The sequence below is a fragment of the Synchiropus splendidus genome, chromosome 12 (genome assembly GCF_027744825.2).
Source record: "Synchiropus splendidus isolate RoL2022-P1 chromosome 12, RoL_Sspl_1.0, whole genome shotgun sequence".
NCBI lineage: Eukaryota > Metazoa > Chordata > Actinopteri > Syngnathiformes > Callionymidae > Synchiropus > Synchiropus splendidus.
The window spans coordinates 7,996,908-8,024,072 of NC_071345.1; the positions used below are offsets into that span (position 1 = coordinate 7,996,908).

A 27,165-nucleotide genomic window follows, 5' to 3' on the forward strand; every position below is an offset into this window, starting at 1 on the left:
GTGACAGAATGGAGCGTCTAAACGAGAAGCACCTGCCTGTCCATCCTGATTGCTCCCACTGATGTGTCCCAGACTGTGTTGGCTGCTGCTGGGAGAAGGTCTGGCACCATGGAGTCCTACACTCTGGAGGTGACAGCGGGAGCAATGATGTTCTCAGGCACTCTGGACAGCGTCTACGTCACCCTCATCGGTAGCGAGGGAATGTCTGACCGCACCCAGCTGGGCCCTTTGGAGGAGAAAAACCAGAAGGTGAGTGGCAACATGTCTGGAGATGTTCAGGCGCTTTCATTTCCTCTCAATTTCAGGAGGGAACCTTCACCGTGGTGACACTGCTCTCTCTCGGGTGTCTTCTTCTGCTCAAAGTGGAGAAGGATCCTCACCATGAGGATGTGGAGAAGGATTGGTTCTGCTCCAAGATCCGGGTCTGGACCCCTGAGGGAGACCACCTTCTCTTTCCATGCTACACATGGCTGTCGAGAGGAGAACATGTGGTCTTGAGACAAGGCACAGGTGCGCCCTCGTGCATCTCTGTCCTAACTCCTCTGATAACCTTTCATTCTTCACCAGCGACTAAGGCTTTGGAAGACCAGCACCCTCGACTGAAGGAGCAGCGCCGCTCAGAGTTGGCCGTTCAGAAGTCGCTGTACAAGTAAGACAGAATTCTGAGAGCAGCACATGCTTGTGTTGAGTGTCCTCCCCTTCCAGGTGGGAGAGGTTTGCAGATGGCTACCCGTCTATCATCAACGCCCAAGACCCACGTAACGTCCCGGTGAACATCCGATTCTCCTTCACTAAATTGTCTCAGTTTCTTCAGATCGTAGGTTCGACGTAAGTGACACCAGTGGTCTTGTCTTTCGTGATTCAGACGTGACTTCGGGACGTTTCCTCCTTCAGGAAGATGCAGCTGAAAATGAAAGGGCTACTGAATTCCACCGATTCTTGGGAAAGCTTTGAGGCCATGAAGAACATCTCCTGGTTCTCCAAGTCGGCGATTGGAGGTGAGTCAGTGGTGCTCATGCCTGGGAAGCCGTGAAGTGTAAATGGTTTATTTCCTCTAGAATACATGGCCGACAACTGGAAAAGTGACGAGATGCTTGGATTCCAGTTTCTGAACATCTACAGCCCGTTGGTGATTCGCCGCTGCGTCGCGCTCCCGTCCAACTTCCCAGTCACCGAGGAGATGGTGAAACCTTTTCTGGCCAGGGGTCGATCCTTGGCTGAAGAGATAGATGTACTTTCAAAGCCTTCCATTGATGCCATTTGGTCATGGATGTTTTGTTTGTGGCATCACAGAGCACGATTGCAGCTATTTCATAAATGACATTTACTTCCTCGTACATCAATGTAATTTGCTTTTTTGTAGTACTTCAAACAGCACTTACTGCAATACAATAATAGATCCAGGGAACACTTCCCAGAAGCTGTAGGAGATTGGAAGGGTGGGTCTCTTTACTTCAGTGGCTGCCCCTGCAACCAAACTTAGGACAAGTGGAAGAAAATGTCTGGTTCTCCGTTTTTGCTTGATCTTTCTAAATACAAGTAGCATCCGACTTACGACCAACCGGTGGGAGCTTGGCTGAAGCTCTAAAGCAGGGCTCTCAAACTCCAATGGCCGTGCAGCAGGCCCGGCGCGGTGTGAGAGGCTTCTGTTGTCCTGTAGGAAGATAAAAATCTAAATGTTTGTTTGTCCCTTGGCATAAACGGTATGGTATACAGTGAAACCATCAGTAAAAATGCTAGCTCCCTTCTTGTAAGTATATTAGTGGGGATTCAGCACCTTGAATTGACGCACAGGATTCCAAGGGAAAGCTTAAATGTCGTCTTTGGAATTCACTTTTACAATGTTTTCTATCCATTTCACTGTTGACAAAGAGAGGGGCCCATTAGGGGGCTAAAGTTGGGCACCCAGGGGCCAGCAGGATCGAGACCCTTGCTCTAAAGTAACCCCATAGTAGCCATTGATGTGGAATAAACTTCACATACTGGCACATGTTCCTCAACTGAAACACTCATTCTACGACTCCCATAATGCACTGCAGCAGTTGAAGCTATAGTAGCAGGAGATGAGCCAAAGGTTCGCAACATATGCTGATGTCTGTCAAATGTCAGTTTGAGAACACATGAATGCACAACTTCTTTCTGTTTTGGATCACTTAGTGACACCAAGCTTTTGGTTTGCAGAGTGGAAACATTTTCATCGTTGACTTGAGGGTTACGGACGGTTTGCCAACACAAGTGCTGGACGGTCAAAAGCTCGTCCTGTCGGCGCCACTCTGCCTCTTCTACCTTCATCCGGAGAACAAAATGTTGCCGATTGCCATACAGGTGTGTAAGAAAAAACCCTGTCGTCTCCAGAGTTAGAGAAACAAAACTCCCTCCTGATCCTCACAGCTGGGTCAGCAGCCCTCAGCCACCAACCCCATCTTCCTGCCGAGTGACTCGGAATCAGACTGGCTGTTGGCAAAGACATTTTTCCGACACGCTGCCATCATTTATTCCGCGATTGTGGGCCATTTTTTAGACGCTCATCAGGTTTCTGAGTCGTTTGCCATATCGACGCTCCGCAACCTCCCGAGAGTTCATCCTCTCCACAAGGTATGTCCTGACCTCTTGCTCACGCTGGACCTGGCTTGTCAGCGCTGCTCTCCCTTCACAGTTGCTGATGCCTCATCATCGATACACTCTCCACATCAACATCCTGGGACGCGCCACCCTTCTGGGCGATGAAGGCCTTTTCGCTAATGTACAGAAGCGGCTTCTCTTGCGACTGGTTTCATGTTTGGACCGGATCTTTTCTTTCCTGTGCTTTAGAGTTCTCTGGGTGGAGAGGGGCAGTTCCAGCTGATGAGGAGGGCCATGGCCCAGAACACCTACACCACCTTCTGTCTTCCAGACAACTTGGCGGCGAGAGGGCTGATGGACGTTCCAGACTTCTACTTCAGAGATGATGGGCTGAGACTGTGGAGCAGCATTCACAGGTAGTGATGGGTAAATGAGCCATCATAAAGCGTTTGGACGCGGTGACACACTGTGTTGACACTGTGTCACTGAATACTGACACCTGCTGGACAATAAAATAAATCCCTGCAGGCCAGTGACTTGACAGACTGCGCTGACACTGACTTGATGACCTTAAAGTCTTTGCATTCATATGGTATTATTCCATATACAGTGGAACCTCGGTTTTCAAACGTCCTGGAATTTGAACAAATCAGAGTTCGAACAAAAATTTCGAGATTTTTTTTGCTTCGGATTTCGAACAAAAGTCCAGAACTCGAACGCCCCCGAAAAAAGCCGGAAAAAACGTGCGCGGACCGATCATCTGACCCACGAGGCGCTTTGTTATTGTGTATAACGCAGCCTCTGTATGCAGACGTGTCCCGTTAGCTACATTTACAGACTGTTTTTTCTTCATATTGAGGTGTAAAACCTTTCCTGTCTCCACACTGGACCGTGGTAGAGTGTCACAGGGGAGGTGCTCGCTCTCCACACCTCCACTCCAGGGTTTGATGTCCTGTTGTGGGCTGGAGCTGGGACAGGGATGAGGCGAGTCTGGGACAGAGCGTGACTTGGTTTATGACTTTGTCACAGCCAAACTGCACAGAAGCGCACATTCAGAGCTGGACACGCACCGGGCACCTCTTCACTTCTGGAGAGACGTCACTCACTCGGCAACCCCTCCCACATGCAGCGGCCACACACATAGAGGAACAGCGCACCTGCAGCAGACACTCTACATTCACTCCTACAAATACTATTTTAAGGCTTGGGATGCATTATTTCTTTTCCCATTCATTGTAATGGGAAAAATCGATTCAGATTTCGAACAAATTGCTTCTCGAACGGCCTCCTGAACGGATTGTGGTCGAGAACCGAGGTTCCACTGTATTTAAATAATATCAACAAGTATCATAATGTGAAAATCGAAGTGAAAACGATGTGAATACGGATGCTTGAGAACTTTGTTTTTTACATTTTTTTTTAATTTAAAAAATGTCTTTTTTTAATTTTCTAAATTCAGTCTGTTGCGTTTCTTGCAAAAATAAGTTAGAGTTACCTTGAAATTCATTTGAATTGGAATGGAACAAGAAAAGTCAAAAATCTGAGACAGGTAAAAGGAGATTGAAACACATACATTATTCTCCGGTAGGAGATCAATATGGACCCACAGGACAGACAACTCCCCCTGGAGCTGCTCCATATTCCACAAAGATTCAGTCATTCACAAGGAACAGTGAGATTAGTGAGCCGGCGCATCAGTGCTGCGGGACCCATCACTCTTCACAGGTGACTCAGCTGCAGGAGAAGCGCTTGTCTTTAATAGCAACACTTGCAGAGGTGACCAAACCTGGGGGGAGAAAAGATGAGCGTAACGGTGTCTGTGTGGTGATCAACCAGTGTGATTTTCTTATATTTTCTGTCATATTTTTTTCCCTTCAGATTTGTGCAGGCAGTGGTGGGGTATTACTACCCACTTGACAGTGAGGTCTCCTCCGATTCAGAGCTCCAGCAGTGGATCAATGAAATCTTCCACTATGGCTTTCTAGGAAACGCCAGTTTGGGTATCCAAAAACCAGCTTTCACATGATAAAAGAACACTTGAGCTCATTAGTAATATGTTTTTTTTTTTGTTCCAGGGTTCCCTTCCAGCTTTAAAACCACAGCGGAGTTGATCAAGTTTGTTACCATGGTGATCTATAGATCATCTGCTGGCCACGCCATGGTCAGCAACACGCAGGTAAACATAGTGATGGGTAGAGGAGGGTTCATGAGGCAGTGTCCTGCTCTTACCATGGCCACTAGACGGCGCTCTTGGTTTAGAAATGTGAGGTTTCACTGAGTTAGTCCAAGATCGCCTGGATGCAGCCTGGAGTACGGGGCTCAATCTTGAGCTCCGCCCACGTTGAGCTCAAGCGTTCTGTCCCTGCATAAAATCGCCATCAAATATCAGGAAGGGGAAAACGAAGAAGCGAAATAAAACATCGTCACTAACTATATACTCTCAGAGAGCCATTTTCATCTGTAAAATAATTTAAAAATAAGCAACTAGCGTAGTAACGTCACACACACTGTCTTTATGGCACCATCCTGTGGTAACCGAATCGTCTCAATTTACGTGAAAATTACAAGTGGACAAAACAGATACTTCACTCAGGAATAAGACTATTGTGTCAGTACAGATGTGTTTTAATATTAATACATTTAAATTGTGTACTCAGCTCGCACAGACTTCTAGATAACACTTGTGAGCCTCTCATTCATTCATTTGAAATGAAGCACAGACTTCAAGATTGTGAACTCTAAGAGAACAGTGAAGTTAGCAAGTTAGACTTAAATTCTTATGGGCAAATCCATACATATGCACTGTACCTTTGTAGTTCACGGTAGAATGCCCCTTAATATGACTGTCAGCTATATAATGTGGCCCTGCATAGGTGCAGAATGGGCAAAGAAAAAGTCCTGGGCTTTATATAGAGGTGAGATCCCACCCAAAATATGCAGACAGGATCATCGCATTGTGGTGATTTTTGTTGTGATGTGCAATACATGTCAGACTTTAAAAAAGGCTACATCTTTTAATCAGGGAAACATCATTTATTCTGACAAATATAGATCTTGTTTCTAAAACATTATGACATGTTTCTTCCGAATGTTATTACACTAGAAATCTGAATCTGAAAATGACGAAACCATGTACTATATAAAATGTTAAGTATTGTAGCGTCTGCTGCTGCTAGAAAACAGAAACAACCGCAGCTCCAGACTATCCTCAACAACTCAAAACAAAACTCCCACCCCCACTCACTTGCCACCATTGGACTCTTAAAGGAACAGCATAAACATAAACCCAGAACGTTACATTGCCCCCTCCTTAATAAATCCCTCTCCCCGAGGGATCACAACAGAAATCACGTAGGTGCGCTGGAGCCCTTCTGCTCCTCTGCGGCCTCCTCAGATTTGAGGAAGGTCCTGGTTGTCCAGGTTCCATCCCCTGATGGGCCGAAGGTGCTATGTGAGACTGGGATGGGGAGTCACCAACAGGAAGAATTTCCTGATCCTGTGATGTGGCTAGCGCCCTTCCTTGAGACGACACTGCAGAACCATGGCGTTGTTGCGGTATGGTGCGAGTCTCTCCCGGTGAAGAACCACACGTCGTCCCCTGGGTGGCAGCTGAACCCTGTAGACCACTTCCCCCAGTCTTTCTAATATTTCACATGGCCCAACCCAGTGGCAATCTAGTTTTCCTCTTTGGACTATACACCCAGACCAAGTCACCAAATCCCTTCCTCTGGCCTTGATGTCATAGTTTCCTTTTTGTCGATGGCCTGCTTTCTGCAGCTGATCCCGGGCAAAAGCATGCACTGACTCCATCCGATCCTGTCACCTGCGCGCATACTCAGGCCCAGGTAATAAAGCTGGAGCGTCTGGCGATCTGCCGAATATCATTTCTGCCGGTGTCTGGAGTTCTCTACCCAGCATGAGCTGGGCAGGTGTGCAGAGGGTGGAGTACTGTACGGCTGACCGATAAGCCATCAAGATGAGGGGAAGGTGCAAATCCTACTTCTGACACTAATGTAGCGTCGACAGCCGTTCTGTAGTTTACAATCTTCTTTTATTTCCGTCAAACTCTGGAGTGGTCTCATAGAAAACCGAAACAACCGCAGCTCCAGACTCTCCTCAACACCTCAAAACAAAACTCCCTCTCCCCTTCAGCGCAGCCTCTCGCTCCACCCCGACTCACTAGTCACCATTGGACACTTAAAGGAAGAGCATAAACATAAACCCAGAACGTTACAGTATAAACATTTTTGCCAGACTAACTCATTAACATCATGATGGGCTAACATTACACTCGAAAATATTGGTAAAGAAACGAATAAAATTACAGATTTAACATAGGGTAACGCACTGTTAGACCATCACAACGATATATCAAAGCTAATATGTCTCGTGCTTCCCGTGTTGTGGAACGCTTGGATGATGTTTTGTGGCCTGTTTGAGATGCAAGTGCAACGGTTGATGGGCATGTGTTAACGTTGAAGACGGGCTGAGGCTCTTAAGTGGGCAGGACCCTCGAGCTCAACGTGGGCCGAGCTGAACGTTGAGCTCCGCCCCATTCTCCAGACTGCAGCCAAGGGCTTTCTCCAAATAGTCCAAACTTTTTACAGCAGACAGTGCCACCTGGTGGCCTCTGAAAATCACGAAATCTACCCATCACCTAGCTCTGGTACCTTATTCAGCGCATCACTTTTTCATGTTGTCTTCAGGCAGATCTTTTCGGGTGGATCCCCAACGCGCCCACATTGCTGCACCGTCCTCCGCCGACTGCCAAAGGACACTCAAGCATGAAGGATATTCTGCCAACGCTGCCAAACAAGTTCATCAGTTCCAGCAGTCTGTTCGCGATGCGCTACCAGAGCTTCCGGTCGGACGATTTCGTGAGTGAAGCGCCTCTGTTTGTCCTGAGTTTCATCTGAGTTCCCCGACTCATTCTACACGCCTCCATCAGGTGTCACTGGGTTCGTATCCCAATCAGCGCTTCGAGGAGCCTGCGGTTTTACAGATGATCAAGGACTTTCAGGAAGATCTGTCAGCCATCAGCGACGACATCGTGAAGAGGAACATGCAACTTAAACTGCCTTACAACTATCTGAACCCAGTTGAAATAGAAAATAGTGTTGCTGTGTAGCAAGAATGTTGCTGGGCTAACGCTAACAATCCTTCACTTATAAAATAAAAACCTGTTTCCCAGACCCGTCCAGGTGAGCTGACTCAGCATATTAGTAAAGAACCTTTAATGCAACTTTTAGGTTCACTTCATCACAAAAGGAAGCACATAAGAGTTGTTGAGGAACTCACTCCGTAAACAACTTTGTGGCCCCGCCCATGTCAGGATCCAGGTCTGGAACATGAGTGTGCTTGTGCTGTGAGGTGATGAAATAAATGGAGGGAATCCAGTGTGCTTCTTAAGAACCAAAGATGAAAGTCAGAAAAGCACTCAGAGAATGCAGGCCTCCACCATCATGAACACGTCATTTCCTTGACCTGAAACTCAAGTGGCGTTGGAACATCCGTATCTCTATTGAATGAATGGACCTTTATTTGTCATTGTACCACAAGCAGCACCGAGATTACATGACTCTTGTGTGGTAGACCTCCAAAGACATAACAGGGAAGGCACTGTGTGGGATTTGGATGAAACACCTCAGCACAGGAGCAACATCGAAGACACAACAACAGAACTCAAGGACTGCACTGCTGACTAATCCTTCAAACAGCTCCTGGGTCCACATGGTATCCCTGGTTTAAGGATCGATCGGCTCAGGGGCGAACATTGTTAAAGAAGGTAGTCGCATGACTGTCTGTACAGTGGTATGGCCACCATAAACCTGTGGAATGGATGAACTGAACTGAACTGAGATGGCAGCGATGAAAGGGACGAGACAATGGAGACATTTTACTTTCCTTTGTCAATTCTATTCAAGCTCAAACAAGTACCAACATATCAGTTGAAGACCATCATATGGCAAGGTCATCACATTTCTGTTTCCACAGAACCATAGTTTAATCTGCCATCACTCCATTGTTGCAGAACTGGAATGACAACAACTCTTCCATGAAGTCTGAAGCTGTTCCTTGTTCCTTTCACACGACTGCAACTTCGTCGGCTGTACGTCCTGAAGTCCCGCTGCGTGCACACTTCACAAGGTTTGATCTGTACTTGTCTTTCTGTTTAAGTCTGTGCAGAATAGCGATGCTTAAGCTGTAACATGTTATTTGAGAGTGGACTTGTTTGAGAGGAAATGAAAATATGTATGCATCCTAGTTTGATATCTGAAAGTTCTTACCTTAGAACACCACTGTGTGTGTGTGTGTATATATATATATATATATATATATATATATATATATATATATATATATGTATGGTTTTGTTTTTTTGTTTTTTTGTAACAGCCAGATGAACACAGCAACGGCTTTGCCTTTAAGTGCACACATTGTTGCCAAACCAGCACAAGATGTTAACATAGGATTTAAATAACTGGAACAATAAACACATTTTCAACGCATTAATTTTCATGTTGAAAATTACATGACCTGGTGAAATCACGGAAGTAATAAAAAGAGCTGTGCGATTGCTCCGTCATCTACAGGTGAAGGGAACAGTTGCTCTAAAGAGACCAGCGCTAGTGAGAGCGAACATGGCCAAGTACCAGCTGGAGGTCACAACAGGGGACTTGTGTTTAGCCGGGACGTTTGACTACGTCTACATCACCCTGATCGGTGAGAAGGGTCTGAGTGAGAGGACTTCTTTGGACAACTACGGCTTGGACTTCCAACCTGGGGCTGTGAGTCACGTCTGCTTTGACTGTATTTGTCACAGTGAGTTCAGCTAAGAGCGCGGAGTCTGCATTTGCATTTTAGATTTTACTACTAAAATATTACCTTTGACTTTTGAAACCAATGACCTGACCGGCGCTGTGCTTCAGGTGGGAAACTACACTGTCAACAGCGACAAAGATCTGGGTCAGATTCTACTGGTGAAGGTGGAGAAAGATCCCTACTTCTTCTACTCATCGGAGGATGAATGGTACTGCGCCAAAATAGTGGTGAAGACTCCTGGGGGGGAGTCCATCTCCTTCCCCTGCTACAGATGGGTGTCCAGGGGAGAATTTGTGGAGCTTCGCAGCGGGAAAGGTTAGGTGGGAAAGGGAGAGTCGAATTAACTGGGAAGGTCTTGACTATTTCTTCGACCTCAGCTGTGAAGGCGTCTGAGGAAAAATACCCGCTCTTGATCAACCACAGGAAAACTGAACTGGTCATGAAAAGAGGCATTTACATGTGAGTGTTCAATGGTTTCTGCCATCTGCCCGTCCATTTCTAACCGTGCCGTCATCCAGATGGAGCGAGGACGAGGCGGGGCTTCCTCACACCAGCAAACTAAAGCTGGCCGAGCTTCCAGCTGAAGTGCTCTTCACTGATGCCAAGACCAGGGACTTGAAGCAACAAAAACAAATGCTGTGAGTACAGCAGAGGCCCAAGTCAAGTTTCTACCAGCGCGGTGACATTTGGGTTTTGACTTCAGAGGCATTGAGCTGAAGATGAAAGGGCTGGTTGGGTCGGATGAAAGATGGAAACAGATCCAAGACCTGAAGAGGGTCTTGTCCTACAAAAAGACATTCATTTCAGGTAGGAACAGCCGCTGTACTTCCTGTCTTCAGATGAAGCTAAGGACCCGAAAGCATCCTGTCTGAGAATCATGTGACTTTCAGAAGACCATACTCTCCTCTCTAACTGGCTTGTTTGTTTTCACAAACGGGGCTCTACACCGAGTCTCAAATGCCAGAGCTCACTTCCTATGATGTGTTTTCGTCATAACTAACTCAAGACGGAGCGTGATTCTCTCGTGCCTTTGGCTAACGCACCACTGAGGGCTGCTTCAACTCACATACCTATGTCTCGTGGCTGACTCCTCAACGTACATGAACAAGTTTGATTCAACAAGTGCGCTGCTGTTTCCCTTCTGCTGCAAAGTTTCATTTTAGGAGCCTTAACCTTTCGACGAAATCAACTCTGGAACTACCCCTTGTGCATTAGATATTTATACCTCCAGAAACCTGTCCAGGGTGTCCCATCCCCACCCCCCCATGTAGCTAGGACTAAAATTTCACCCTCTTTTTGATAAATATTTTACATCTTCTCCTTGCTCATGTGACGCAGCCACTGTGAGGAACTTTCTCTTCCAGAGTATGTTGAGCAGCACTGGAAGGACGATGACTTCTATGGCTACCAGTTTCTCAACGGCGTGAACCCTTGTCTGATCAAGCGCTGCTCACAGCTCCCGCCAAACTTCCCAGTCACTGAGGAAATGGTGAAACCATTCTTGAGAGAAGGCAGCACTCTGGAGAAGGAAATGAAGGTGTGAAACACCCGTCGTTTTATTTATTTTGCCAAAAAATTAAATTCCTTTCTTTGAAACAGGAAGGCAACATATTTCTCACCGACTACAGGATATTGGAGGGAATACCGACACGAAGTTATGAGGGCAAACGTCTGCATGTCACTACAGGCTTCTGTTTGTTCTACTTGAACAAGGAGACGCAAATGATGCCGGTGGCGATCCAGGTCTTTAAACACCACCTTTAGCTAACACAAGTTGAACACCCTGCAGGGTCGATCTGATTCCTGTTCCTCACAGCTCTGTCAACAACCATCAGACAAGAACCTCATCTTCCTGCCGAGCGACTCCGACAGTGACTGGACGTTGGCCAAGATGCACATCAGAAATGCAGATTTCCTGATTCACCAGTCGGTCGTTCACTTCCAGAACACTCACGGTCTGGCTGAAGTCTTTATTGTGGCTCTGGTTCGCTGCTTTCCAGTCGTCCATCCTGTTTACAAGGTAACCAGGGAAGCACATTCGCGATGGGACTAGTCGCATATGTGTGAACTTGTTGGTGTACAAGTTGCCCAACACACAGACTCGTGTAATTATAGTGTTGTCAACAGATAATAGAAAACAGGGGAAAAGGTATGTGAATGACTTGCACTCCTGGTTCAGTGCCATGCTCAGCGACGCCTTATTTTCATCCTTGCAACAGTTGCTGATTCCGCACTGCAGAGGAACTTTGTATATCAACCAAGATGGACGGAAAGTTCTTCTGGGACCGACGGGCCCATTCGCTAAAGTAACCACCTTCCAACGTTGCTCACATGAAGCTAACCAAAGACCGTGTAACGTTGTGCAAAATGGTGTCTTGCAGAGTTCCCTTGGACTAGAAGGCATAACGGAGCTCATGAAAAAGTGTCTCGCGGAGATCACCTACAGCTCCCTCTGTCTGCCGGACGACATCGCCGACCGAGGCCTGGAGTCGGTCCCCAACTTCTACTACAGAGACGACGGCATGAAGCTGTGGAGCATCATCAACGGGTGCGTAGATTCACCTACATCTGGCGTGGGCTGTCATCTGTGTTGCATTTTTGATCGATAAGGTTCGTGCAAGAGGTGGTGGGGCACTACTATCCCACCGATGCTGACGTCATCGAAGACTCTGAGCTCCAGAGCTGGGTTCAGGATATCTTCATTCATGGATTCCTGAAGAACAAATCCTCAGGTTAGTTAACGTGAGGCCTCGAGAAACGCATATCCTTCCCGGACCATAAAAATATGATGCCTTGTTCTCAGGAATCCCCGCGAGCCTCGCCACCGTGCAAGAGCTAGCCAAGTATATCACCATGGTGATCTTCAGGGTGTCCACCCAACATGCAGCTGTCAACAGTGGACAGGTCAGACGTCGAACTTTAACATCAAGTTTTCTTACTTTGTGCGTCCAAGACGAGCAGCATTTGTCGTCATTCAGTTTGACTACCAGTCCTCCGTCGCGAATGGATCCCTGCTGCTGTGCAAACCACCACCAACCACTAAAGGAGAGTCCAGCTTACAGACTATTTTGGACACGTTCCCCAATGTCGGCGAGACAGTGAGCTTCGTAGCGTTGGCCGCTCTGCTGTCTGAGACGTTCAATGATTTTGTGAGTACGACTTGACCGCCACATTCTAGTCCTCCAAATTCCCCAACTGACGTTTTGCTGTTCTCCGTTTTGTTAGGTACCTCTGGGTTCATACCCGGAGGAACGCTTCACTGAGCCTGCCCCCAAGAGGATGATCGCGGAGTTCCAGAAGGCCCTGTCCGACTTCAGTGCCGAGGTCACAGCCCGGAATTCACAACTTAAAATTCCATACACGTACCTGTACCCACCTGAGATTGAGAACAGCATTGCAATTTAAGAAAGCAGGCGGTGGTGGCGCTGTTGTTACATTGGCTGCTTTATATGTAACTTGTTTGCAGCAAATTCATAACAACAACATCATCAAATATTGGATTTTGGGCATAAATAATGAACGTAGCTATGATAAGTGTTTCATCATACAAAATTCCGACATATTCCTTGTTTATTTCAGTCTAATAGGCTCAGATAAGTAGCGCAAGTAGCTTGATATACGGTGTACAAAAAGTACGTGTTGCTAAAGCGGGATTTATTCTCATCATCACAAGCACACGACTGCGCAGAACAATTTCTAACATAAAAAAAAACATATCTATGAAAATCGAGTGGCTACAAATGAACGTCCTTCCACCCATTCAACGGTGCAACTGAAGCCTAAAAGAAAGACTAAAGACTAAAAAATGTTGCTCATGTTTTATAGATCATTGTCTGACACTAATTCAAATATCCAGATAGATAGCATTTTCACACATATGACGGCTTATCACAAAAGATCATAACAAAACCTGCTAAAGAATTTGAAAACAGCCGTGTCAAATAGGAATTCATCAAAATAAGGGTGACTCTTCTTCTCTCTGACTGTCTTAATCTATTGACCTCATCACTTAAATCATGAGTGTGATATTACATTCTATTACATGATATTAAATGTTATGAACGTGGTGGTCTGCTCTGGGAGAATTCTTCATCTAGGAAACCTTCTCTGACTTGTGGATGGAACAAACCTCAAAACTCTTTATTAAAACTTAACCGTGTGAAACTCATCATTGATTGTCCATTTGTAATTTTATCGATATTTTTCATCGACTTTTTTGGAAACTCACAATGACAGTGGAGTCAGTGCTGTAGATTTGAAAGCGTGTCAGTTTGAAAATTGACCAGATGATGGCGTCAGAACACTAAAAGTGCGATTCACGAGTATTATCCTATTATACACGCTAAAAAAAATCCATTAATGAATACAATAGCAAGCTAAACATAATAAGATACCTTTTTATTTCAAGTATTTTTCATTAAGGAAACAATTTAATAAGCGTAAATATCAATATAATCTGGCTTATGTGTCTGTAAGAGAGGCCGATTTCAATTTCATTGGCTTTTTCATGTGTGTTTTGTGTCTAAAAATGTTTTGGAAAAGGACTTGGACAAAATGAAAGTGAGTTATTTTTGTTTGGCAAGAAAGTGTGCGTCAATGGTTTGAGGGCGATTCTCACCATTCCAAGCTGTGATGCTTGGGCAGTTTGTCGAGACTTGCCATTGTACCGCGACAGCCAAGTTCTGATAAGCTAAAAGACAATGAGAGGTTGAATAAAGGTTGAGAGATCAAGTAACCACGGGACGGGCCCCACTTCATTTTAATGTTACGCTTGTGACTGACTTTGTCATTCCAAGTGTGGAAAATAAGGGGGCAATATTAGGGGAAATTAATCTCCTTTTTTGCTCCTTTTTTAAGGACATCTGAAAAGTTGCAAACCGAAATATGGCGGAATGTGTCAGTACATGGCTCCCGTCGCTTCAGTATTCAAAGTTTGGGTGGGATAATAACTACGACATTCTTGACATAAGGCACAGGAGTGAGTCGGTGCAGATCAGGTTTTCTTTTCCAACCCCAGGCTACAAGACACACAACCTGTTCTCACTTGCTAGCGGTGGTGTTCTCTGGATAATAATCACAGTGCTCAGACAAGTGTAAGCATCTGAGACCGGAGCACAGATTTGTCCACCGGAATACAGCTTGTGAAGATGGCGCAGTACACGTTGGAAGTGACCACAGGGGACTTGCAGTACTCTGGAACCTGGGACCATGTGTACGTCACGCTGATCGGAGATAAAGGGGAGAGTGCACGGACCGAGCTGGACAACTACGGACCAGATTTCAGCGCAGGGACAGTAAGTCTGTTCAACCACCAGCATCTGTGTTATGGTTTTGACATATATCTCAAGAAAGTTGTGCTTTCAAAGGTAAACAACGCAAGATGTTATTTAAATCTGAGGAAAATCGGCTGAGCAAAACTAGCCCTCACAACACCTTGCCATATATCTATATCAAAATCTGAAGAAGAAAGGAAAATGCTGGAAAGTTTGGTAAATTCTTCAGCAAAAATACTTCCTTTGGTACACCAGGGTCACAGGAAGGAAAAAGAGGTGAGACAAGGTGGCGAGCTGAAAACACTACATATTACAGCAGAAACCTTGTCGAGAAATTGTTGTGGGGCATTGTGCAAAGTCATCGGTGCAGTTCAGTCGATGAAAAAGAGAAGTGTTGTATATTCAGAAACCCCCTCCAACATCCAGTATATTGTGTTTCCACTCCGTAGAGGTGTAATCTAAGCCACGCCTGGGAACCCCGTGATACGGTCCTGCAGGTGTGTACCCTGGTTTCTTCCCTCTTATTGATGCCGAATGGAAGCTGGGCTGTGGTTTTGCTTAGCTTTTGCTTTAATTTTGTAAATTAAAGTTCTTTCTTACGACCACGTTCAATTGTGCTAAGACTCAAATCACCACATCATCATTTCCTCTGAGGTGGGAACCAAGTTTTTGAACATCGATAAGTCCTGCGACACTCTTCGAGAAGTGCCCAAATTTTGAGCTTGCCAACGCGTCTTGTGGTTATTTTTTTTTTTTTTTTACAAAATCTTCACCCAACTATGCATGACTTGACATGATTCTTCAGGACTGCCATCACTTTGCATCTGAATATGAGCTGGGTGACAGCTGGTGCACTGGGTCAGTGGTTTTTTCACGACTGCATGGAAGTGAACTGCTTGTTGAAAAATGGTTTCATGTGTTCACATTCACTTCAGACCGGGCAATACGTGGTTCAGACTCCGAAGTCTCTGGGGAAGCTCCTGCTGCTGAAGGTGGAGAAGGAGGCTTACTTCCTTTTTCCTGAGGACGAGTGGTACTGCTCCAAAGTGGTAGTCAAGACTCCAGAGGGGGATTCCCTCCTTTTCCCCTGTTACAACTGGATGTCACGGCAGAAAACTCTGGAGCTCCGGGGAGGAAATGGTTGGCATTTAAAACCAGAGCAAATAAAATGCTCATTTGCAGCTGCTTAAAGTGATTTTTGTTGCAGCCGTGAAGGTCTTCGAGGAGGACAACCCTCTCCTGAAGGAGCACAGGAAAAATGAGTTGGAGCGAAAGAAGAAGTTGTTTGAGTAGGTTTCTTGAGTCGATGTCCTGAGAGATTTCCAGTGAACAGTAAACTCAACTCTTGCAGGTGGAGAGTGACTGATGACGGAGTCCCTCACTACAGCCCTCTAGAGGTACTCGAACTTCCTTCTGAAATCCGATTTACTTCTCTTAAATCATCTGAAATAAGCCACACGAGAATGCTGACGTGAGTATTCGCTGACCTGTTTGGGGGACTCGGATTTGCCGTCAAGTCAACAGCACTTCTTTCCTCACCCAGTGGCTTTGAGCTCAAGATCAAGGGGCTGCTGGAGTCTCAGTCCAGATGGGAGAGCATTGAGGACATGAAAAAGATCTTCTGGTACAAGAAGACGCCGTTGTCAGGTACAGGGTCGGCTTCTTCAAAAGCTTTCTGAGCTTTCACAGGGTTTTACTCCCATGTGACGTCTGCGCCCAACTAGCCCCTTTTCCAGTTTCCTTTCCGTCTTGAGGGCGTTGTCTTTCTCTGACTTTTCAAGCAGTTGGGGTCCATGTTTAATTTTCGATGAGCGTTGGCCCTCAGCAGGGTTTGACTGTCCTGTTCCAGGTTGGCAGACTGTAATGACAGAGCCATGGAAAGGCAGTTTGTAGTTGTGTAAGTGGCTCATTCCAGAACATTGGATGTTAATTGCATGTTGGAATGTTGCTCGTCCAGCTACAGTGGCCCCTCTCTTCAAGAGAAGATAAAACATGCAGCAGTCAAGTACCATGCAGGATCAGGTAGCTTTTAAGATCTTCTCTGGTCGCGTTCTTCATCTTTGTCTCTGGGCATTTCACAGCCACCCCGGCCCTCGTGAGAGCTTTACTGGCAGCTGAAGTTCATACTCTTCTCGTCTCCCAGAGTACGTGGCTGAGCACTGGAACGACGACGAGTTCTTTGGGTACCAGTTCCTGAATGCAGTCAACCCCATGGTCATCAAACAGTGCCAGAAGCTTCCTCGCAACTTCCGCGTCACAGAGGACATGGTGAAGCCATTTCTACAAGAAGGCAGCTCTCTGCAGAAGGAGCTGGAGGTCAGGAGTCTTATACGCTTGGAATTGTTTGGTCTTGCATCTAACCTTCCCTTGGGTTTGCAAACGCAGAAAGGAAACATATTTATCGTTGACCACAAGCGGATGGAGGGAATAGCCACCAGAGTTCATAATGGACAAGACCTGCATGTGGCTGACGGATTCTGTTTGTTCTACTTGAACCCTGATAAAAAGCTGAAGCCTATAGCCATACAGGTACGTCACACCAAGCAACGTTTCAGTATCCGGCGTCCACTCAACTTCATTTTCCGTGCAGTTGTATCAGCAGCCCTCGAAGAGGAACCCCGTCTTCCTGCCCAGCGATTCGGAAACAGACTGGAGTCTTGCCAAGATGTTCATTAAAAGCGCAGATGCAATGGATCACCAGATCGTTCATCACCTCATGAACACCCACTACATGGCCGAAGTCTACGCCATCTCCACCCTTCGGAACCTGCCGGTGATTCACCCTCTATACAAGGTAATGATAAGGCAGCGGATGGAAGAAAAGGAGGTGTGATCTGGGCGTCTGCATGGGCGGCTTTTCAAGCATGCGACGACCTGTGTGTGAAAACATCCTGCCCTTTGTCCCGGTGTTCTACGGAAGCACAACTGATGCGTGGATGGAAGCCAGAGTCATATGTACCCAGTTGACCACAGAAGAAGGCAATGCCCGCCACAATCCAGTTGCTCCCCTTCTCCTGGTTTCAAAATCTACTTTACATCACCGGTTAGGGTTCAGGATACACGCTAGGTTGGGTCGTGCCTATTTACCGGCACAGTCTCTAATTGAATGACTCTGTTTTCCCCAGCAGGGGGAAAGATGCATTTACAAAACTATACACGATCAATTACGGAAAGGTGCAGCTGGGTTCTTCTCAGCGCAATAGTTTAACAAAAGGTGACGGGGGGGAAAAACTCCTCTGTTTCACAATGGCCAGGACGGAAATATGTCATCATGATATATCACCCTGGAACACTGCCCAAATATGTGATCTGACTCAGAGAAGATACTATGCAACCTGGCACACCCTGCTATACCCTTTATACCCAGTGAGTCAGATGTCAACTGGTGAGGTGAAACAGAAGTGATGGGTTTTAAGTGACAAGCGGTTTATCTAAATGAGTATAAAAAGCAAGCCAAGAAAACAGCTTCTAGTGAGATGTTTTCCTTGTTCTTTCAGCTTCTGATACCACATTTTCGGGGAACTCTTCATGTGAACTCAGGCGGCCGTAAAGCCCTCCTCGGACCAGGTGGACCCCTCACAATCGTAGGGATCAACTCGATGACACATTTCTGAAAACCTTCCAAACATGCGTCTCCATTGTCCTGTGTGGTTTCTAGACCTCCCTCGGCTTTGAAGGCCTGATAGAGCTCATGAAGAGGTCTCAAGCTGAAAAGACCTACAGCTCCATGTGTCTGCCGGAAAACATTCGGGCGCGAGGACTGGAATCCATCCCAAACTTTTACTACAGAGACGATGGCCTGAGGCTGTGGGACATCATCAACAGGTTGTGCATGGCACTAATTCTCACCTAAGCAGATCAGCAGAACTATGATAGTTTTCGACAGATTAAGATCCTGACACTATTGCTGTCATCGTGTTTACCAGTTTTGTGAAGGCAGTGATCGAGCACTTCTACACCTCAGCTGATGTCCAAAAGGACTCCGAGCTCCAGGACTGGATCCATGAGATATTCGTCCATGGCTTTTTGTCAAGAGAGTCCTCAGGTATTGAACTCCTTGTTATCTCCACATCCTCGACAATACTGAGTCAAACCGTTTCCAGGAATTCCCAGCCGCTTCCACTCAGTCGAAGAACTGACCCGGTTCGTCACCATGGTGGTGTTCAATGCGTCTGTTCAACATGTTGCTGTCAACGGAGGCCAGGTGGGATATTTCGCTTGCTTTGTTATCAAGTGAAACTAACTTCATTCTCTCCAAACTTAGTTCGACTACCTGACCTTCATCCCCAATGGCTCACTCCTGCTGCACCAGCCCCCTCCGACCAGTAAAGGGCAGTCCACCTTGGAGAGCGTGTTGGAGACGCTCCCAAACATTGGCGAGACGGTCAAATTCGCAGCAATGCTGAGGCTACTCTCGGAAAAATACAGCGATTTCGTAAGTTTGGAGGTCAAGCGATGGACTTCCACACCCATGCTAATTGTTACTACCCTGCAGGTGCCTCTGGGAAAGTATCCTGAGGAACGTTTCAACGAGCCCGCCGTGAAGAAGATGATGGAGGAGTTCCAAGAGAAGTTGTCTGAATTCAGTGAATTCGTGGAGTCGAGGAACAAGCAGCTTGAGGTCCCGTACACGTATCTGAATCCCATCAATATAGAGAACAGCACCACGATTTAGGTGCCCCAAAAACAACATCCAATCCTCGGTCTGACCTGAGAATATAGAGAAGAGTGCTGTGGTTTTAATGAGAAAAAATGCTTTGGTATATGACTTTTTTTTCCACGTTTTTTGGGGGGGAATGACATCATGAGTAATCAGCATTCTCACAAATTCAACTTTCATGATCTCAAACTGTAGTGTGTGTTTTATTAAAGATGTTATTTAAGCTGTGTGCAGCCACATCTGGGTCGATAAGGATGTTGTGTTCAGACGGGAAAGTGGTGAGAATTAAAATATTGCTCAAGATTCCTCTCTTATCCTGTGCAAATTCCTTTTATTGCTGATGCACCAATGTGAATAGTGCCGTTTTCCTTCCGTTCCGTCAGTCAAGCCAGGGTTGCCACAGAACATCAGGAACACTAAAACACGCAGGCGTGCCCATGAGCACGAGGCACAAATAATGTTGGAGATAAAGATCCCAGGTTGAAGGCGAGAAGGAAGCGGAGGCATGAGGAGGATCGGTGTGGTGATGGATGTCATAGTGGAGGATGACTTGCAGTGGCAAGTGGCAGCGGCAGTGATGGGCAATGCCAGGAGAAGAAGAATATCAGAGCCAAGCAGGGAGTGAGAAAAGCTTCATGGACATCAGCGACCTAGTGAAGTGAACTTGTGGAGGGCCACATATTGATGGTTATACAGGAGCAAACACATGGAGTGAGATGAAGAAAATGAAAACTTAATAACAAGTACTATTTATGAAAAAGGATGATGTGGTATAAAGCATTAATAAACAAGTATATGAATAAAATATAAGTAATTCTGTTTAGAAACAAGACAACAACTTGATAAATATATGAATGCAAATGAAATAATGGATGAATGCTACAATAAACTGAAGAACAATATAACCAAAAATATTTGTCAAATATTTGATAATAATATTGCATGAATTTGATTTATATTTTTAATATGTGCATTCTGGATGAAGAACGTATCTATTTTTTGTCTGATATTTGTAACTTTTAATAACTAACAATAAGCCTTTCAGAGAAGAAGTATAGACAACGCATCATTTTAATTTTTTTTTTAATCTACTAAAATTTAGGTCAAAACACTGCTACTTTTACTTCCTACATTTATATTGCAAAATAATATTGTTGGACTGAAAAAAATAAACGAGTGCAGCTTTTCTTAGTGGTGAATATCTGACGAAGTGAGACCTCGTTGTCCCACGACACCATCTTCGATTTAAACCAAGCGTGTTTATTTTTGACCACTGGTATTTGGGTTTTCTACTCCGGCTGATCCGCCATGTTGTTCCGATTCGGCGTCGTTCTGACTCCCGACTCGACTGAGCTGGAGGTTTTTGTTGTGGGCTCACGCGCAGAAATGGGTCACTGGGATCCGAGCGCTGCGGTTCCGATGACGGCCTCCCGAAGCTTGCTGTCCGCGACGGAACCGAGCCTGTGGGTCGGCGAGGTGCATCTGTCAGAGCCCTACAAAGACACGCTGTGGCTCAAATTCATCAAAAGGAAAGAGGGGCGGTTTATTTGGGAAGGTACTTATATGGTAACACGCCACCGCCGCCACATGATGGCGTCATCACCCCGCGACTATTTCGCTGGGTTTCAGCGTATACAGCAACTGTAAATACACAATCGAGCGTTTGTTTAACATGTATAACCTTTGACTAGACCTTGAACAGAACAAAATAACACCAACAAAAGTAATTGTATAATCTGACGGTGGATGAATTTGATCCAGATATTTTTTATGCTAGTAACAAATATTTACCGCAGTATAACTGAGTCTTATGTACAACTTACTTCAGCAATAGTTGAATAATACAACAATAATAGTAATAATAAAACAATAACAGTAATGTTCAATAACATAGATGTTAATTTTAGTCCTTCTCTTATTGACAAAAAAGGAATGTTTGGTGACGGGCTACAGATTTGGATGGCGTCAAACAGCACAAACCACTACCTCATCGTGCCGTTTCACATTTCATCCTCATGTGTCGCAAGTCCTGCATTGCAATGAGTGTGTTCCCGTCCCCAGGTAGCGGGCCGCATCACGACCGGTGGTGTACGTTTGATGAGCGGAACATGGTGGATGGCGTCTACTGTCATCCCATCGCTCACTGGATCGAAGAGTCGGGCCACACGGACGAGATGAAACACACCACTGACTTCTACTTCAGTGTGGCAGGGCAGCAGGCCATGCATTATTCCAGGTAACTCATCGCAACACATCCTTCAGTCTCAATCTCAGTCAAACCTGACGAAATAACCCTGCGTCTCCTTCATAACGTCCAGCCTCATGAAGTGAACCGGGGACTTTAATATGCCTCTAATGAAAGCTCCCCGACTCTGCATCAACACTTGGGTTCCACTCCCTGATGTAACTGTGGTCCAATATTCATTTAGTGATGCGATATCTCCGGGAAAAAAAAAGCCACTCCATGTTCAGTGGGCTGCAAAGAAGTGAAGGCAGTGGTGTCACTCTGCGCAACCTTTGATGAAAATTGCCTCTCGTTCCCCGTCAGAGCTTCTGTCGGCGTCCGCTGCCTTTTTGTCGCTCTTTAAGTTGAACCTTGCACTTTTCGATGTATTTATAATTCCTCTCTCTGAATAATATGATTGCCTTTCCTTCGCTGTTCTGAAAAGCTCCATTCCACTCATTTTTGCTTCTTTAACAGCACGTCACGTCGACTGACTTGTGCGCCTCAAGGTTCCCTCTTTTTTAAATCCTTTGTGTGAGCTGACAAATATTGGCAGGTTTGTTTTGCTCAATATTAATTTGAAGTTCCTTCAGTCTATTTTCTTTGAAGAAATGGAGGCAATTTTGGGATGAGCCTTTGCCCTCACTCCGTGCCATTTTTCTCCTGTCAACGCTGGTGTCAACTTGAAACCTCACAATTGCCGCTCAAGCAAATGAATCGCAATCCGTTGTGTTTAAGATAACTATGGAAATTCTCGTTTTAAAAGCTTTTGGATGCCTGAGAGATTTTCAGGTGAAACCGAGAGACAGAAAACTCCAGGTCTCTCGGCGACTGCATCTCGATTTGACGATTGTGACCTGAATGTTTTGTGTGAGTGCTTTGTGGCGTCAGATGTGATCGTGTCACTTTTAAATGTCAAAACGTCTCAGCCAGGTCGCTCTGGTGAAAGAGAATCTCAACGAGACCTTTTCCCTGGTTGAATAAAGGTTGATGATTGACTGACAGGTTGAACTTCTAAGACCTGGACGGACAGTCAGTCAACATGTTACGGAAAGTTTGGCTTCAGGGTGGTGCTTTCAAACCCCTACTTCCATGTTTTGACTGCGCTCACCACATTACTGATGTCCTGGTTGGCAAAGCAATATGTGTGTTTCACCATCGCTAAGGGACAACTCCGTCTTTCTCCTCCCTCGTTCCTCACACTGAACACTTTCATTCTATACTTATACCATCCTTGTATTCTTCAAGCTTCAATTCCCAGCCTGCTCCCGAGCCACGTGTCCTTGGATCGTCGAAGGCCTCCGCCACAGCTCCTGCATACATTTAACCTCATGTATCAGGAGAGTTGGGAACAGCTAAGGTAGCACTTCTCTTCCACACCAGTAAGGTTTTCAACATATGGTCCGTTTCCATTAACTTTAATTGAGGACTGGATCAGAGCCCAATTCCGAAGCCATTCAATTTTGGGTTTGACTGTTTCATTAAACCAAGGGGAAATATGACTTTCACCCAGAGTGGGGCTGGGGCCTCTAAAAGCTTTTCTGTGGAGCAGCACAGGTGAATTGGAGCTGCTTTTTAATTCAGCCTCCCTTTCAATTGATGGCTGTCTGCACTTCCTGGGTTTTCTCTCGTCTCTTAACAATAAAAGAAGATGCCGCTGCAGTGTCCTCCTGCTCTGCCTAGAGCCTCAATTTTCACGTTCCTGCTCTGAATGACTGCAGTTTTGTTGTACCTCCATTTTTTCTGAAGCTTCAAACTAACCTGACCTGAATTCTGGAGACTCCAGGAGACGTTATACACTCATCAAACTCAGGTTATTAATGGCTGTTTTCCACCAGAGTGCTTCCGAGAGTTTGGCTTGGCAGCTGCCCCCGACAACTGGAGCATGTGACGGTCAAGATGAAGCACGACTTGGGAATTACGGCAGTGATGAACTTCCAGACGGAGTGGGACGTGGTGAACAATTCACACGGCTGCAGGAAGAACCCAGAGGAATCTATGAGCCCGGAAACCATGATGCGCCTGTACCAGGACTGTGGGCTGGCATACGTGTGGATGCCCACTCCAGACATGAGCACGGAGGGTAAGGTCTGTTTTAGGGGTGGGATCTCTGCACCCAGGCTCATCCTGCTCCTACATTGTTGAACTATCCCTTTTAAAACCCTGCTTGGTACTTACTTACTCGTAAACAAACCAAAACCTTGTGAAATGACATGAAAACATGTGATCATTGGAAAGATATTTATTTGTCATGGAAAGGACCAACCAGCAGCAGAACCAGGTGCAAACTGTTGAGAAAATTGAAAAAAATGGAATAAAATTCGGAATAAAATAAATATAATAAAACCATGTCTAAATATCATAAAATGAAAATAATAGATTTCATTTAGTAGTATCAAGTATCGCCATAAAAGTCTTTCATGAACAGTTTTTACTGTTGGGGGCATCACTTTCTTTATCATCTTTTCTTTTCAAGAACTCCATAGTTGTTAACTATGACAGATCTGCAGCTGTCAAGTCAAGTCAGTGACACACTACTGTCACCATACATGTGGCTACTGTATCAGAACCGAGCGTCTCGTGCTTCTCATGGCCCAAAGGTGTAAAACAAGAAAACTTTTATCGGCCCTCCAGGGGGCACTCAACCATGGGATCCAGGCTATAATACGGCATTTACTGTGAGCGGTCTGGATCAGTAGGGATGGGATGGTTACTCTTTTAAGGGCGTTCAAAGGCAAAATAACCGACCCGACCCAGAACATTTTTTGGTACGTTTTTGGTGGCTTGAGGTGTGGAAGAGGGCCGAAAAGGGTACCCATATTACTCCTTAAAAATAAGATGTGACCCAATTCAAGGAAACAATATTCTCCTTACTGGCCAGTGTTGTTTGCCTGTCAAGGAGGCTGCACCACCAGCCACCATAAAGAAGCATCAGATCCATAAAGCCAGTCCACAGAGGTGAATATGTCCTTTACTCTGATAGGAGCAGAGACCTCTCTTGTACAGAGAAATGATTTCCTTAATCCGACCCATCCAAGTCGATCCATCCACACATGTCCTACGAGTGAGACAACTTTGCCACGCCTGTCAATTTCTGTCTATTGTTCTTCCTAATTCCATACAGCCATTCCTTTCAAAATAAAAGCAGATTCTTTTTTGCCCACTATTGGGGTGGGTGCTGTGCAACCTTGAATACCAGCCGCAGCAAAAAGCCCTTTTTTCTGAAGGGTAAGCACCTGTTTCCTGTTCCCAGACGGCAGATGGCATTTCCAGTCAAGATATCCAAAAAAAATGCACCAAATAAATCGTCACATTTTATGTTGGAGCTGAGACTGATGCAAGCATTGAGTGAATCAAGAACAAAGGGTCCAGATCCATCCATTACACCTCACCATTTCAGCGCTGCTTTTAAAACATGCCGTGCAATGGACATGATACACCTGATATGAAGTTAGCATGAGGCTAACTCAGAATGCTAATAGTACGAGTGATACGTACCGCGCATCTCTGCTCCCTTCCAGGACGAATAAGGATGCTCCCTCAGGCTGTCTTCCTTCTCCATGGTCTGCTGGAGAACGGCCACACGGTCTACGTCCACTGTAACGCCGGCGTGGGCCGGTCAACCGCAGCTGTGTGCGGCCTCCTCATGTACGTCTGCGGCTGGAGCGTGAGGAAAGTCCAGTACTTTGTCTCCTCTAAGCGACCGGCCGTTTTCATCGACGAAGAAGCGCTGGTTCAAGCTCAGGCTGACTTCCTCAACAAGTTTGGACACTTACGACCGCACTCTTGCTTGGAGAGTGTTACCGGCTTTTAATCCAGGGCGGAATTTTGGGGGGGATCAACCCGATTATTGACATGTTCTGACGGTTTCCAGTGGGAGGAAAGGCACGCTGAAATGTGCCGTGCATGAACGCTCCACTCTTTAAAACTGCTGCATGTCAAGAGAAACGCTCGACTGCCAGCAAGTGTGCTCATTTTTAGAGCAGGAATTAGCTGTGTGCCCATCACTCTCACTCTTCCTTTGATGCATTTCTCAGCCATGTTTGCTGTTATAATGGCCATCGCCACAGAGGCACTTAAATATTAATCGATGGCAGCCAAGATTTTAGTTCGTAGCCCTGTGAAAGCCAGCCAGGAGAAGAAATGGCTTGATTTATTGTCGCGCCGCTCAGAATTGTTGTGTGCTTGCTGCTTCACTCTTGCGCGATTTTACTCTTGCTTCTCCATTTCATCTTCATCTATGTATCTGAGACACAAATCTGAAGAGCAAAAACTCTTTCTTCCAGGAGGTTTAATTGCATGAACAATTGTTCCATTTCTCCCAAATACTTCGCCCCCCCTCCCCCTTCTACTCCGTGGATGCAGGCAGAAGCGTGAAGAAAATCGATGGGGATGACTGAGCAAGTCTGAGTCTATGTGGAGTGTCTAAAAATATTCTCTAAAATGAATGCATTTCTTTCTGGGCCGTCTGAAATCCCCTTGCTACTCAAGTTTAAGTTCAGATAAAGCTGTTGGCTCATATAATATTAATTAATATTACTGTTGTTGTAAATAATTGATGTTTCCTGTAATTCACTATGTTGTTTGGCAAGGGATTGTTTTTTTTTCTGTCTGCCTTTGCTTTCTGCTGTGAAAAGTTTAAAGATGAAATTGAGGTGAAACCATAATGATAAGTATATCACAACCGTCTGATGAGCTAAGCTATTTTGGTCATTGCCTCAGTGATTCTGTGTTGTGTTTCTTCTTTGTCTTGCAAATTCTACCTCTGAAATTGATCCATCCATCCATCTATGTATCTATCCACGAGGGATGCGGCGATCGATCGGTCACCGATCGTGATCGTCCGGTTTCAGTGTGACCGGTGAAAGCAGATCACTACCTGTCACTGCCGATCGAACAACTGATCACGTGCGACAGCCGGCGCTCTGATGAAGCCCCGCTGGTTGTGACACGTCCGCTCCTCCCTGTGAAGATTCTTTTAATCTGTCATTTAAAGTTTGCACATGTTGTGCTGCAAGCGGGAGGCGCGTCGAAATTTAATATGCCATTTAAAGCTCCAGCCCTTGACGGAGTTTTCCAGGCTCATGAAAGTGAGAGCGCTGGTTCCTTAGCAGCAGGCTTTTAGAATTAATCATTCAGAATATCAATGGGTGTTTGAAAACATGAGAATCATGAACTCCACTTTGGTGTCATTCAAATCACGATTGCTTAAAGAGAAGCACTGTAGTGCAGAAGAGACTGTGAACAGGTTTCAGTTCACTCACAGCCACAGATGTTGATGGTGTTGAGAGAACGCCATAGTCATAAGTGGATAATAATGCGGCGCCACCATGGATGGAAGTTGTAGACCACAACACTCTATTGCAGAGAGGCTTCACCACCATTAATTTTTGGTCCCATAAAGAACAGATTCACTGTATTTGCCGTTGAGGTGACCCATTCATGTCACATTCATTCCCCTCGCAGACGCATGTGTCACCAGAGACTTCATGAAGTTCACCCTCAGACTCCATGTTTAATGCATTACTTGTAATTGATTTTATTACTTGCGTCTGGAGCTGATTCTTTTTTAATTACACACCAGCCAACGCGATTAAATCCTGTTTATCATTTAGATTATCGCG

The 27,165-nt window shown here is 45.6% G+C and overlaps 4 protein-coding genes across 5 annotated transcripts; all 4 read left to right on the plus strand.

Moving 5' to 3' along the window:
- Positions 1 to 108: 108 nt before the first annotated feature.
- Positions 109 to 7,690, plus strand: LOC128768590 (arachidonate 12-lipoxygenase, 12R-type-like). Its single transcript, XM_053881552.1, has 14 exons — positions 109 to 249; positions 306 to 510; positions 568 to 649; positions 706 to 828; positions 895 to 998; positions 1,059 to 1,231; positions 2,182 to 2,325; positions 2,392 to 2,595; positions 2,657 to 2,743; positions 2,812 to 2,978; positions 4,441 to 4,562; positions 4,638 to 4,738; positions 7,269 to 7,439; positions 7,511 to 7,690. The coding sequence occupies exons 1-14, from the start codon at positions 109 to 111 to the stop codon at positions 7,688 to 7,690; spliced, it is 2,004 nt and encodes a 667-aa protein (XP_053737527.1).
- Positions 7,691 to 8,632: 942 nt separating this feature from the next.
- On the plus strand, positions 8,633 to 13,555 carry LOC128767874 (hydroperoxide isomerase ALOXE3-like). Its single transcript, XM_053880192.1, has 15 exons — positions 8,633 to 8,709; positions 9,156 to 9,350; positions 9,492 to 9,699; positions 9,762 to 9,843; positions 9,903 to 10,022; positions 10,088 to 10,191; positions 10,749 to 10,921; positions 10,984 to 11,127; positions 11,201 to 11,404; positions 11,604 to 11,690; positions 11,766 to 11,932; positions 11,995 to 12,116; positions 12,188 to 12,288; positions 12,363 to 12,533; positions 12,610 to 13,555. Exons 2-15 carry the CDS (start codon positions 9,204 to 9,206, stop codon positions 12,787 to 12,789), a joined length of 2,010 nt encoding a protein of 669 aa, XP_053736167.1. The 5' UTR covers positions 8,633 to 8,709; positions 9,156 to 9,203; the 3' UTR covers positions 12,790 to 13,555.
- An 812-nt stretch (positions 13,556 to 14,367) lies between these two features.
- On the plus strand, positions 14,368 to 19,592 carry LOC128768407 (hydroperoxide isomerase ALOXE3-like). Of its 2 annotated transcripts, XM_053881275.1 has the most exons (15): positions 14,368 to 14,678; positions 15,107 to 15,154; positions 15,593 to 15,797; positions 15,865 to 15,946; positions 16,009 to 16,128; positions 16,201 to 16,304; positions 16,801 to 16,973; positions 17,043 to 17,186; positions 17,248 to 17,451; positions 18,155 to 18,241; positions 18,316 to 18,482; positions 18,584 to 18,702; positions 18,761 to 18,861; positions 18,922 to 19,092; positions 19,153 to 19,592. In XM_053881275.1, the coding sequence occupies exons 1-15, from the start codon at positions 14,532 to 14,534 to the stop codon at positions 19,330 to 19,332; spliced, it is 2,052 nt and encodes a 683-aa protein (XP_053737250.1). In that variant the 5' UTR covers positions 14,368 to 14,531; the 3' UTR covers positions 19,333 to 19,592. The 2 variants fall into 2 exon arrangements, with proteins under 2 accessions (XP_053737250.1, XP_053737251.1); XM_053881276.1 differs by lacking the exon at positions 15,107 to 15,154.
- A 987-nt stretch (positions 19,593 to 20,579) lies between these two features.
- epm2a (EPM2A glucan phosphatase, laforin) lies at positions 20,580 to 26,341 on the plus strand. Its single transcript, XM_053881075.1, has 4 exons — positions 20,580 to 20,872; positions 21,379 to 21,553; positions 23,380 to 23,624; positions 25,063 to 26,341. The coding sequence occupies exons 1-4, from the start codon at positions 20,626 to 20,628 to the stop codon at positions 25,353 to 25,355; spliced, it is 960 nt and encodes a 319-aa protein (XP_053737050.1). The 5' UTR covers positions 20,580 to 20,625; the 3' UTR covers positions 25,356 to 26,341.
- The last annotated feature ends 824 nt before the right edge of the window (positions 26,342 to 27,165 follow it).